The 13,810-nt window shown below is 32.1% G+C and overlaps 1 protein-coding gene across 1 annotated transcript; it reads right to left on the minus strand.

Annotated features, from left to right (window-relative positions):
• Positions 1 to 5,215: 5,215 nt before the first annotated feature.
• On the minus strand, positions 5,216 to 13,204 carry LOC134239529 (uncharacterized). Its single transcript, XM_062721703.1, has 9 exons — positions 12,544 to 13,204; positions 10,743 to 10,823; positions 8,609 to 8,776; positions 8,302 to 8,383; positions 7,968 to 8,173; positions 7,157 to 7,310; positions 6,754 to 6,940; positions 5,929 to 6,268; positions 5,216 to 5,557 (listed from the first exon to the last, which is right to left on the minus strand). The coding sequence occupies exons 1-9, from the start codon at positions 13,202 to 13,204 to the stop codon at positions 5,442 to 5,444; spliced, it is 1,995 nt and encodes a 664-aa protein (XP_062577687.1). The 3' UTR covers positions 5,216 to 5,441.
• Positions 13,205 to 13,810: the final 606 nt, after the last annotated feature.

Here is a 13,810-nt window from a genome sequence, read left to right on the forward strand (position 1 = left end):
CTCCTGCGATAGAGGCGCAAAAAGTATCCATTTCAGCAAGGAGGTGGGACAGGTTGCTGATGCATACAAATGAACGATGTTTACATCTTTAAAAATTCATTTAATGTTATAGAAAGATTAAAATGTTCAGCATTGATGCTTTTGGTGATTGTATTAAGCTCAACTACACATATTTACCAAATCTACATTGAATTAGGATACTTGAAAACGAAAGAACCTTTGTAGTCTTCGTAATAAGTAAACGGTTTCCATTATTGTACAAATCATTTTTAAAAAGTTTGTGGGCTCTTTCAAGATATAATAATGTAAAAAATTAGCATGTCATTTAAAATTCCGACATGCAATGATCTGATGCGTGTGTGTATTTATGAGAGATCCATGTCTCTTACCGGCCTTAATTATTCCCTCGTCTAATGTCTTCTATCCACTAATTTTTTTCTTCAATTCCGATTTTTTCTTTTTAAATGACGCCTTATCATTAATTCAAATTAAAAGAGCGCGTCCTGACAATCATACAGTTGTGATAAATCAGTACATCGATGATGCAATGTATCCAATATATAAATAATTGTCCCACCTGTTTGTGTACGCGGAAACGAAACTCGCCTCCGTAACGAAAGGACGCGCCAACGGAGATAAACTCGGAACTTGCGTAATGCATATAGTTTATACTAATGTATTCTATCGCGCGCCGCGGTGACAAGGTTTCGCGTGTGTTATACAAATTTGAACGTCGTGGATTTCTAATGGATTTCATAAGGAAAATTACATTGAATGTAAATATTTATAAATAAAACGTCGCGGATTTTTCTGAATGTCGAGTTAAAGGCTAAAAGAAGAATCCGTCATCAATTCAGTGTATAAATAATTGACTAATCATAGGTATGAAAAACTTCGGTCAGCATTTGACTCAATGATAAATTGTATATGCCAAGGTCATTGTATCAACCATAGAACTTACAAAATGATGATAATTCTCTCTCTCTCTCTCTCTCTGAAATTGTATTTGTCTATATAATGTTTTCAAAGGTCCACTACACACATGTACATATTCCATAATATTTCCATTTCTAATTTTTTTTTCTCTGTGATAACCCTTTGAAAGTTACCGGGGTTGATTTCTTGACAATTCTACCGCAATGTAAATTAGGCAGGTCGATAGGTCAGGAGCTAAGAAGGCCTTCAACGCATGCAAATCTCGTGCGCATCTGTCTCTGTGCTTGACGCTAGGGAGGCCAAATATGCATGTGTCTGGCGAGGACTATTGAAATCCGCATGGGAGTCCTAGTGTAATTTAAATCTATCTCTACCTTTTTAAGTCTCAATTTAAAATTTTATTTCACAATGAAATAGAAATATAAGGAATCACTGTCTAGTTAGGAGAGTATGCCAGGGACATAAACAATAGTGGGAAACATGGGATAATTTTAGCAATACTGTAACCCGCCCCCCCCCCCAAAAAAATTGATTAAAATTAAAATTTCGGAATACAATTAAAGCAAAAACAAACACTTGAATTATAAGCTTTAGTTACTTTTCAATATCTATTCAATATTTTTAATTATTAGATGCTTTTAGTTAAGTAGCAGCATGTAAAATCTGCAATTAGGAAACTTACGAAAAATACATCGAACACAGGAAACAAAACGAAACAGGAAATAAATTTTAATACATGTATGTTCATACGCAACAAAATAAAATAAATAAACTTGACAATATTAAATCAGGGAATTAAACAATCAATCAATCTATAAACTCGGAAGGTTTTTTCAAGGTTTGGCTTGCACGTACTTGTTATTATGACGTCATTTACGTAAAATGACGTTGATTCTACCCGTTGCTGCTAAATGGACGAGTAGGCCTAGTACCTCAATATGGTGAATTTATAATATATAGTATGAAAATAAACTTTTGAAATGAAATCGTGTTCATTGAGCATATTCAATAGTAATAATACCGGTATAAAAAGTAACAACTCATTTATTTCAAAAATTCATGGCGTCATGGCGTCATCGCTGGTATGAAATTCACTTTGTTTTTGAAATTCATATTTGCCCGAAATTTTCGTGATATTCTACAAATAAGCCATAAAACCTTTAATGTTATGCAATGAAAAGATGCAAAGGTTCAATAATTATTTACGGTGAATAGAAGTAAAAGAAATACAAAGTCACAATTCACTTCAATAAAATCGGCCAAAAATCGGCCCCGTGGCACTCTAAGCAACTGTGTGATCGGCCCAAAATCGGCCATGTGGCACAGAAGTGGTTAAATATTCAATCTGCCGTAAAATTCTACTCATGTGTAAAAAATCAAACAAATATGAAGATTTTCTTAGAACACTGACAGTAATCTATTATGGTCTGTGAAAGAGTGAAGAATCTATTTTCCTTTGCATAAAACTAAACTGCCCGAATCGTAGCGAAAGCGCATCTACATCCCTAATTTAGTGTCAAAGATCTCTCAAAAGTCTACAAGGTGAACTTTGAATTTTAGTTTGACTTCCTCCAGAACTTTTCTTTGTTTTATATTCCAAGATAATAACAGCATACACTCCGATTGTTTACTTAGTTGTCCTCATCAAATCAGCAGTCTCGTTTAAAGTCATCATTTCGTAAGTTCGATGATCGATACAATGACCTTGTCAGCAAATACAATTTATCGTTGACTCAAATGCTGACTGACGTTTTTTATACTAATTATTAGTCCATTATTTGTACACTGAATTGACGACGGATTTTTCCGTTATGTCCCGATCATGACGAGGAGCTCACGGCGGGTGTGACCTTTCGGCAGGGGATGCTCACTCCTCCATGGCACCTGATCCCACCTCTGATGTTTCGGAGGTCCGTGTTTGCTCTGCTCCTATTTTGTATTGTTCTATGGACTTTGATATTGAATACTGTTCGTTATCCCCATATCCTTTATTGATTTATACCTTAGTTATCTTGTTAGCAACTATCACAAATTATGCATAAAATTGCTATTATAAATTATTCATACAATTCTTTTCATTGTCCATGCACTTTCGTACTTAATCTTTCTTTTTCTATTTTTATCCTATGTTTTCAGTAAGTACTAGCTTTTTGGTTTATTCCAATTTATATTTATTATATAATAGACAAGAATTTACGTTAAAATAAGCAAGTATCTCTAAGGCGAAAATTGAGAGAAGAGTTGAGGCAAGTTATTAGTTAATTAAGCAACAATGAATACTGAGATAATCACCATTACCTTTGTGACTTCTCTAAGTGCAAATTGACATACATATATTACATATTTAATTCATTATTACATGGTTGCAAGTCGAAACGTTCTCCATCTTGTTATGTAGGTTAAAAGTATCAATTAAACTCAGTTATGTATCGTGTCTACAATTTTTAATACAAAAATTTGTATAATATGAAGATAGCGAAAAGTTCTAATGCACAAAAGTTCACTTTATTTTAAATAGTGCAATTTTTTAGCAGAGCAAGGTCCGTGTAACACTTAACAATTCAAATTTCTAAAACGATTTAGAGTTTTAGAATGTTAATATATTAGTTCAAATATCTAACTTTCAAAAACTCAAACTGATTTGGTATATTGAATTTTAATATTTTAGTTCAAAAATCTAAAATTTCAATTTTCCAAACAGGTTTAACATTTTGAGTTTTAAGATTTTTACCTTAAATATTCAAAATTCAAATTTCCAAAAACAAATTTTGTATTTTAAACTTTAGAGTTTTTAATCTACCGTTTGTTTAGAAAGTTTACGCTTAACAATCTAAAATTCGATAACATTTTCGTCTTTTGATTATTTAAATTTACTTCAAACTTTCAACTTTCAAACATTTTAGATTTTTAGAAATTTAGAATTTTGATTTTTAAAACTCAACTTTAAAATAACCAAAACACGTTTGTACGTTTTGAGTTTTTAGAGGTTTACTTCAAATATCCAAAATATGAAATTCTATTCCTGGTTTAAATTTTGGATATTTAAAGTAAAATTCTAAAAACTCAGTGTTAAGTTATTAGAAATTTGAACATTTGAACCAAAATTTCTAAAAATCTTAAACGTTTCAAAGTTGGATTTTAGAAGTTTGAAGCTAATTTCAAATAATCGAAAGACGAAAAATATTACCAAACTTTAGATTGTTAAGTGTAAACTTTCTGAACAAACGGTAGACTAAAAACTCAAACGTTTATTCCATAAATCGTTTTTGGTAATTTGAATTTTGAAAATTTAAGGTTAAAATCTAAAATATCAAAATTCTAAAACCTATTTGGAAATTTTGATTTTTGAACTAAAATATTAATTTTCATTATACCAAATCAGTTTGAGTTTTTGAAAATTAGATGTTTGAACTTATATATTAACATTCTAAAACTCTAAATCGTTTTAGAAATTTGAATTGTTAAGTGTTACACGGACCGAGCAAACACGGACCTCTTAAAATATTAGAAGAGGAATTATCAACCCCCTGCCAACCAGTCCTACCCTTCATGTCCTCTTTGACATGTTCTCAAAAAACGTAGTAAATAAGAATTAAAATAAGGATCTAATAATTAATTAGGGAATTTGATATAACGACAGATGATATTTTCGAAATCGCTAATGTATCGACCATAGAATTTGTCTTCAGAAAGATTTTGGATAAGCTTGTTCTTCCACATTTTTTTATCAATAGCCAACTTTCTTTTAGAAATTGTTTGTACATGTACATGAATTAAACATGCTCTTGTGTGTGGTATCGACAGTCACAAAGATTGATTGTTAGTATTCCATAATTGTCTTTCTTTAATAAAATATTCAAATCTAAAACTGTTGCTTCACACATTGTTGCGTTTTTATATCTTGTTTAATTGGATAAACATTGTATCGAGTCAACGTTCTTAATTGCAGAGTAAACGTTATTATTACAACAACATTGTAAAAGAATTTGCGTTAATTCAGCTAATAAGTTTAAATACTTTACATGTACATGTAAAAATGAATTTCTTGGAAACGAAAATAATTGTGTTTTCATTTTTTCATTTCACATTGTAACTATTTTACAATATACAAAATAGTACAAAATAAGCTTGTAAAGAAAATAAAAAAGTTTTCTTGATCAATTTAACAGTGACATTATAATCATTCATTATTTGGTTGATACTAATCGATAAATGGTTTAAGCTTGGCTTATAACCAGTCAGTTACAACATACTATAACGTTATTCCTTAATACCCCGTACTACATTACAGCATTACATTGTTACTTTGTAATGTCATATTGTAAAACATATACTCGGTATATCATACTGTAAATCATGTATCATATTGCAATGTTATTCCATGTATAAAATTGTGAAATAAAATGAAATATCTTTTTTCACAGCTTTATATTTCATGAACAATTGTGAAATATAATGAAATATATTTTCATTTTTCTCACAGTTTCACATTTCATGAACAAGCATCATCCATTCACTCCTTGCTTCACCAGAAAAAAAGACTCAATGAGCAGAACACAGGCGCATACGAACATGACTGTAATGGGGAGAAGACTGGCGATAATCGACGTCATGAACCAAGCTGGAAAGCAAAAGATAATTTTAAAGAACCATACCGCTAAAGTGGTATATTAATGCAATTACAGTGTAGAAAACACTTGATGTTAAAAATATGCATGTGCCTTGAAGATTTACATGTATATCTCTTTCTGAAAGAAATGTCCTTTTCAAGAAAATTGTGTCATTCGTTTGTCAGAATTATGATGTGAAGCGATCAGATCATGTACCAACACTGACCATTTTACATTATAATTATTGTTAAATGTTCCTTATCAATACTTAAATAATTAGTTTTATCAAATTGATGTTAATTTCAATATTTTGCATAACGTACTTGAATTCTTAGATATGACACCTTGACATACAAGTATTTAGAAATTTGATTTTACTTACAAGGAGGTGTATATATTTCATTTTCTTTGACCTCTAACACGTCAATCTTCAGAATTCCCTTCACTGTCCCATATCCGTCCTCACAACACACAGTTAACATATAAGAATTAACGTCCCTATAGGCAAATATAGGTTTTTCTTGTGTAAATAATATAAATTGCGTCCCATTGATAAGTTTAATTTCAAAATTAGCTGTCTGAGGTCGGACACTTTCTAGTGTACAGCATACGGGGTCAGGGGGCACCGTGGGGTCAAACACCGCTACCTTATAAATCTCGGCACTTCCTCCCTGGGTTTCCAGCACTGATATTTCTCTAGGAAAATTCGTTATAATCGGTGGCTGAAATATCAACAAATATATTCTTTTATTTCAAATATTTTTTGAGCCCATGTGGTAAAAATATTTTATAAAACATTTATACGATATTTTTTTTATATGAAAGAAAAATTTACTTGCAAATAATAATTCAAGCTAAATAAATCCACTTAATAATCATTTTTGTTCTCGTATAATTCAGTATAAAAAAACAATAAGTGGACCATCTCACTGATATAAGAAGGTTAAAATTATTATTCTTATTTTGGAAATTATACACTAATTAAATAATTTTTTAAATAAAAAAACCCCACACATAACATTTCATTTAAAAAAAAAAGACAAAGGACTGCATTTATGCTCAAAGTCCATTAATACAACACAAGTTGGGAGTAAATATAAAAAGGCCTCTAAAATATCAGAGTTGGAATCAGGTGCCATAGGGGCGAGAGCATCCCCTGCCTATACATTACCACATGCAGGCGATAATCTTTTTGAGATTAACTTACGCCATTGAAAGTTTCCACACTAAAGGTAGTTGTGGCAGTATTTCTGCAAGTATCAACCACTCTCAAGGTTGCTAGGTATCCGGCCATTCCTTGAGGACTCTCCGAAGGTTCCAGCTGTTTCCCTACCTGTGTAAAACCTAAAGTAAACAAATGTACGCAGATGTACTTTTCTGTTGAAAAAAAATTTCTTTTAATTTTAGTCGCAGATTCTGTCAAAACAAAGCATTTATAAACACTACACCGATAAATGTAAGAGGTCATCATTATCATTTTACCTAATCTCTACTATTTGCAACCTTATAGTCCCATGAAGGAAAACTTTTCCCCTCTCATGAATTAAAATTCATATTTGTATGAGTTAAAAAATAACTACGGTAGATCATACTGAATGATTCATTCAGACAGATCTATGTAATCGTTCTTGGAGACCCAGGAATATGTCACGTTCTCCTTGTAGTCCTGTCCCAGGACAGCAAAGGAAGCGAAGCTGGTTCCTATCGGCCAATGGTCAGCCGCTGATGTCAGGTAAAATGATTCCTCGAAAGAGATCACCGTATCTACAAACATTTTATAAAAAATTCTCTGATTAAATTCTGAATAATTTGCTTAAAACTGTATATTCTAATGAAAGGAAAATAAGGAATGAAAGGAACAATAAGCTATAATTGCCATTATTATTGTTTAATATGTGTTAATTTTTATATGATGATTCTTCCACAGATAAATATTTACATACAGAATTTTTTATACTGAATATTTTAAATTATAAACTGTACCATTCTAGCGCTACTTATAAACGTCAATAGCAGTTTAAATTATTTATTCAATCATATAAAGATGATGCTTTAAAAAAGTCAAGATATTTGTAGTCAACGATATTAAACGTGTTGAACTACGAACAATATCATTTCGCGCAATATCCCGCATATTGCGGGGTTGTTCCTCGTATCCTATACCCGCAAAGTAAGTTTTTTTTCATATTTTCAAAATTTTAGCAAATGAACCTTTTCTGCATACTTAAAAGTCATGGATAACAATTTGCTCAAGCATATGCCATTCTTCAAACTAAAATACATTTTTCTCTGTAAATCACTATGTTCACAAACTTTTTTTCTTCAACCGTGTATATCATATAATCTGCTGACTGGAATATGCTGCGTTTGAATTTTTTTTATGAAATTTATTAAAATAAAGCCACTATATATGTTTCTTACTATTATTAGCGTAAATTTTGAGAGTGTATCCACGATTTGTTAATTTTTCGACTGCCGTTGAATTTGGAAACTGTTCTGACCAATCAAATTGCATGTATTCATACAGGTCTTCAGTGAGCTGTGTTCGATATGTGTTCTGTGGGCAGTATCTATCGGTCAAATAATCACAGGCCTGGTACGATATGATGTTCTTCGTTTTCGAGCGCCTGTAAAATAAAATGATAATTAATTATAAAAATTGTACTATATTGTTAAGTCATACACAAACTTTTATCTATTAAATTAGTACTTGAATGTTAAAAGTCTTTGTGAAAAAAATGTGAAAAAAACATGCCATCCGATCCTATCCCCTGCCACTATCGCAATACGTTCTTCTTCAGTAACAGTATAATTCAAAGATTTTCCAAGGTCGGTATCTAAAACATAAGAAGTCGTGGAATGCGTTTATCAAAGTCAGAATGACAATCTATGTATAAGTTTTCAAATGTTATATTGAGTACTACATGCTCAAGATTTGAACAATAAATAATGAATACCTCTTTGCAAAATCAATATTTAAACAATCTGTAAGATTTTGAAAATACTAAATGCAGAATTTTGCAGAAAAAGTTCCTCCAATCTACAATCTTATTTTCACTCACCTAAAACCTCCACTTCCTGTATAGCTTTGAGTTCATATGTTGTTCCTGATTTAAGGGACCAAACCATAAACTGAACGATTCCTGCTTTACAAGGATAAAACTCCCAGGCTGATATTATTCCACAACAATTTATCTCAAATAAGGGGTCCTGTAGCAGGAACATCATCCCTGTAAAGGCAACGATATAATAGCCAGTGCTCGAACTTAATCGCTTTATCCGGAATTATAAATCTCGTTCCTTATTCTTATTTGGCCATAGACACAAGCCTTATCATGTGTCTCTTGGCAATTCAAATATAAAATAAGGAACGTTGATTGGGGAAAACCGGTCTCTAACAAGCACTGTCTATTGGACCAGTTTTTCCAATGAACTTTATATGTAGTAATGTACAATATAAAGGAAACATGTAGAGTTAAGCAACAATTATAAAAGTCCTTCAATGGTGTTAAAAACTATAAACAGGAATGATGAAAATCATCCACATCAATGCTAGGTCTTTTCCACTGTTTCATTAGTTGTTTTCGAGTGGTTGTATATCTTGAATTCAGGTTTTTTGTAATATCTATCCAGCTATATATTCGCGAGTACTTTACTGGCTGTTCAATAAATAATGCCCTGACCTCTTTGACATACAACATAGAAATCATATGACATTAAGCTTGTCTTTCTCTAATGACTGAATCTTTAAGGAATTCATAACAGTTTATGTGACCATTTTTCCTCACATAGTTTTATTGTGATAAGCTGGAAAACAAGGGGTATTCGAGACACTGCATTAAAAATGAATAGTAAAGATTCGGTAAACTAGAGAGAAAATAAACTCTTCATTTAAGCAGCTGTAAAACTTGATAAGAATCCCAAAAGGAATATTCAATGAAATATGTGGAATTTTACAACAACCAATGTTTTAAAGATACATGAATAGGTGGATTTCAATGAACAAAAATGATATAATGGGCATCAAATATGGGTACCGTCCTTGGCGACAAGGACGTACAACAACCAATGTATTGTTTGACAAAAGTCAACAAATTATCACTGATGATATTTGATTGACTTTAAGACACATAGAAGATTTGACAGGCATCATTTTGGGGAAAGTTCACTCTGTTTTAAAGAAACATTTGACACTAAAAAGGCTTAGTACTCAATGGTCACAATTTGTTTTGAAAAATGAATAAAAACGACAGTGTGTAAGAATATCTAAATAATTATTTTAAAAAATCAAAAATTGTAGTTATCCACGTTTGCCTGAAATTCAATTAGTTTTGAAACCTGAATACATTGTTTTAAACCCTCAAAACAAATTTACAATAAGATGAACTTGACAAAAACAGCAAAGGTCTTAGAAGAGCAAAGAATTGCAAGAGAACAAAGACTGTTTATATGCCATTTTCTTAGATATCAGTGGTCATGTTGTTCAAATTCTTATTCGGGGAGGCAGTTCAATTTCTGGAGAAGTCTAGAATTCAATATTTTTGCAAAAAGATCGAAAGTTTTATGAGAGGAAGGAACCAGAATCAGGAATCCATTACATTAAAATCTTTCTTCATGAAAGCGTCCAAACCCACACGCCATGAAGAGTAAAGGAGTTTTGGGGATAACAAAAAGTTACTAGTAATGTTTTTTTTTCCCACCAACACTATTCGCCAGACCTTTCCCCCTTTAACTTGTTTAATTTTCCAAACTTGAAAAAAACACCTTTCAGAAAGAAGAAACAAGTACAGGAAATCATAGGTTCTGTCATATTCCAGTATACGAAGGGCCATACTCAAAAATGTGGTCTAAAAGCAATCAAAAATTGGATAAAAATGTTATGGACATGTATTTTACTGCAGTAATTAAAAGAGAATATTCAAGGGATATCATTAAGACTAAATTATTGAAAAGCGTTTTCTATTTCTTTCCGAGCACCAAGGACATTATTTATTGAACAGCCCTCGTATCATTTAGATTTATAAAATGAATTTGTGATTTAACCGTACAAAACAGAACAAAACCCAAAAACTTTTCTTTTTAATTGAATGTAAAAAAAAAACTGTCTACAAATTATCATATGAATAAGATTATATGTTATTTATAATTAATTAAGATTACAAGTAATTAATAGTAAATTAAGATTAACTGTCTGACCTTCATCTTCTTCGCACGTCTCTGAAGTCGGTGTAGCAACAGCCGGGTCCTCAAAGTATAAAAGTGGCACCGAAAAACAATCTGAAATATTAAAAGAATAATATCAAATGAGTAAAAAATGAGCCTTATCTGTGTCGTTTGAAGCAATATACCTTCATCACCTCCATACGGAGTTGATATATCTCAGTTGAATCGATACGCAAAAACATGCTCTACGTATGAACAATTTCTAGAACGAGGTAAATTGGTTCAGGTAAATTATTGACAAACAAGTTGATGAAACAAGAGTTTCTGCAGTCTCGTTTAAATTCATCATTTCGTACGTTCTATGGTCGATACAAAGACCTTGTCAGCAAATACAATTTATCATTGAGTCAATTGCTGACTGATGTTTTTCATACTAATTGTTAGTCCATTATTAATATACGAAATTGACGACATATTTTTCCGTTATTCCCGTTCATGACAAGGAGCACACGGCGGGTGTGACCGGCGAAAGGGTGTGTTCTCTCCTCTATGACTCCTGATCCTACCTCTGTTGTGTTGGAGATCCGTGTTTGCTCTGCTCCTATTTTGTACTGTTTTATGGACTTTTGATATTGAATACTATTCGTTATCTCCATATGTTTCATAACTAGAGTAAAATGATGTTTCTGAGAGTATCATTTTATTTTTTTTTTTATTAAGGAAAAAAAAATGTTTGATGTATATTAAAAAAACGAAAATAAATGAAAGTAAATATACAGTGAAACCTATCTAATCCGAGATACAGTAGGAGAAGAATTTTGATTCGGGATAGAGAGGGTATGGAATTGCACAGTGTAAAGAACATGGAAAATAGTAAAATTGAAAATAAATTTAAGGTCGGAATGCACTTATGACGAATTGCAAAAGTGTCGGATTATACAGCTTTCAAAGTATAATGAAACAACTCGACATTTAGGTATATCAACGACATATTGTTAATTAAAGATGGTTATTTCAATTCTTATGTCGATACGATATATCCCGATGAGTTCATCTGCTTCATATTTATTTAGATATTTGACTTGAAAAAGACGTTGATAATTATCTACAACCAAGCTTTATGACAAACGAGATGACTTTTCAATCGTTATTCCCTTACTTATTTTATGCAGCAATACACCTTCACCACCTGCATACGGTGTTTATATCTCTTAGTTGATTCGATACGAAAGAATATGTTCTATGTTTGAACACTTTTTAAAACGGGGTAAACTATTGACAAACAAGTTTATGAAACAAGAATATCAGCAGTCTCGTTTCAAATCATCATTTGTTAAATTCTATGATCGATACAATGGCATTGTCGCAGATACAATTTATCATTAAAATCAAATGCTGACTGACGTTTTTCATACTAATTGTAAGGCCATAATAGACAAACTCATTTGTCGACAGATTTTTCCATTTCCCGATCGTGACAAGGAGCACACGGCGGGTGTGACCGGTCGGCAAGGGATGCTCACTCCCCCCATTGAACCTCTGATGTTTTGGGGGTCCATGTTTGCTCTGCTCCTATTTTGTATTGTTTATTGAGTTTATGTCTTGAATACTGTTTGTTATCTCCATATGTTCCATATATTTCATAACTATTAATTCTCTTCTTTTTTTAAATGACATAGGCACTATTTTACCATTCTATTCTAAGGATAAGTTTGTGCAATATAAAGAAAAAGAAAGAGAAATCAATAAATCGATCTACACTATATGTCACTGTTCACGAAAGTTTACAGGTGTATATATGCCCTACAATGCCCTCGTTAATTTTCTCACTTACAATATTTTCCAACGGCTGGATCAACAAGTGGACATCCGCTAAATAACTCCCACAATTTCTGAGCATGCTCAGCCGTGTTCAGAGCCTGAAAGCTGGATCCGGTGTAATATTTTCCATCCGATCCCACGGACTGTGAAAGTATACTTTGGGTTTGCGCTAACTTGACACCAATCGCCCAAATATAATTATCTCCATCCACCCTTATATCAAGTCCCTTACTATACGGGTCATCATCGGGAAATATATAATCACTTGTGTATATATAGTAGTTAGGGGCGTCTGGTCTATCTCCTTCACCTGGCAAAAATACAGAAACAAAAGCTTTGTCTAGACCTTTTTCTGAGTAGTCAGTGTCATTTTCATACATTGTCTTTCTTCTGTCTGTTGGAATGCCCAAGATGCCGTTCATAATGTCTGATTTGGTTGTGTGTTCCACAAGGTTGAAGCGTACCTGTGCTCCTGTGTTGTAAGTTACTGCCCCCACACGGATTCCGTTGTCAGGATCTATGTACATTTCATTCACAAATTTAGCCAGCATTTCTTTCTGATAGTTCCACTCACTTGGGACTATCATCTCTCCTGTGCTATAAGATTCCTCCATAATGAACACAATATCTGCTCGTTCATTTGGACGGCACCATGAATCTGTAAGGTAAATCATAATGTCATTTTGGGGACATTTCAAATTTATTAAGATATAATTCTTCTGTGAAAACTGAACAAAACTGAAGATTTTAGTCAACAACATTTATTTCTTGAAATGGCTACTGAAAATAGGCACCTCGACTTTATTGTGATATTTTGTTAAAGACATTCTTCATTGGTCGTTCTTTAATTCCTCAAAATAATTGCTGATAACTTGAGTAAAAGGAAATTATAAGCCAATATAGTAAAGATTTCTTCATTTAAAGACAAAAGGTATATATGAAAGGTATTCAAATTTATTAAAAGTCCTTATCCGTTTCAGCACAGGCCTTAATTTTCGTTTGTAGTTTAAACTTTTTTATCGCTATATCCACATTTCGGTTCATTGCCTATCGTTCTGTTATCAATTCTTAACGTCGTAAACAGAAGAGAGATTACAATTACATAATGTAATCTTTTTCTGCATATTTGTTCTGTGTTCTTGTTTTGTGTAGTTCTCTGTGATAATAACGCAATTCTTTAAGGAATTCCGGGTGTATCCTCTTGACTTGTTTAGGTTTTAAAACTTTTTGTTCAAAATTTTTCACATCACGAAAACAAAATTGTCGATTTTTCCACAAAT

Source organism: Saccostrea cucullata, unplaced genomic scaffold (genome assembly GCF_032062105.1).
Source record: "Saccostrea cucullata isolate Sc308-1 unplaced genomic scaffold, CSIRO_AGI_Scuc_v1 ctg13970, whole genome shotgun sequence".
Lineage (NCBI taxonomy): Eukaryota > Metazoa > Mollusca > Bivalvia > Ostreida > Ostreidae > Saccostrea > Saccostrea cuccullata.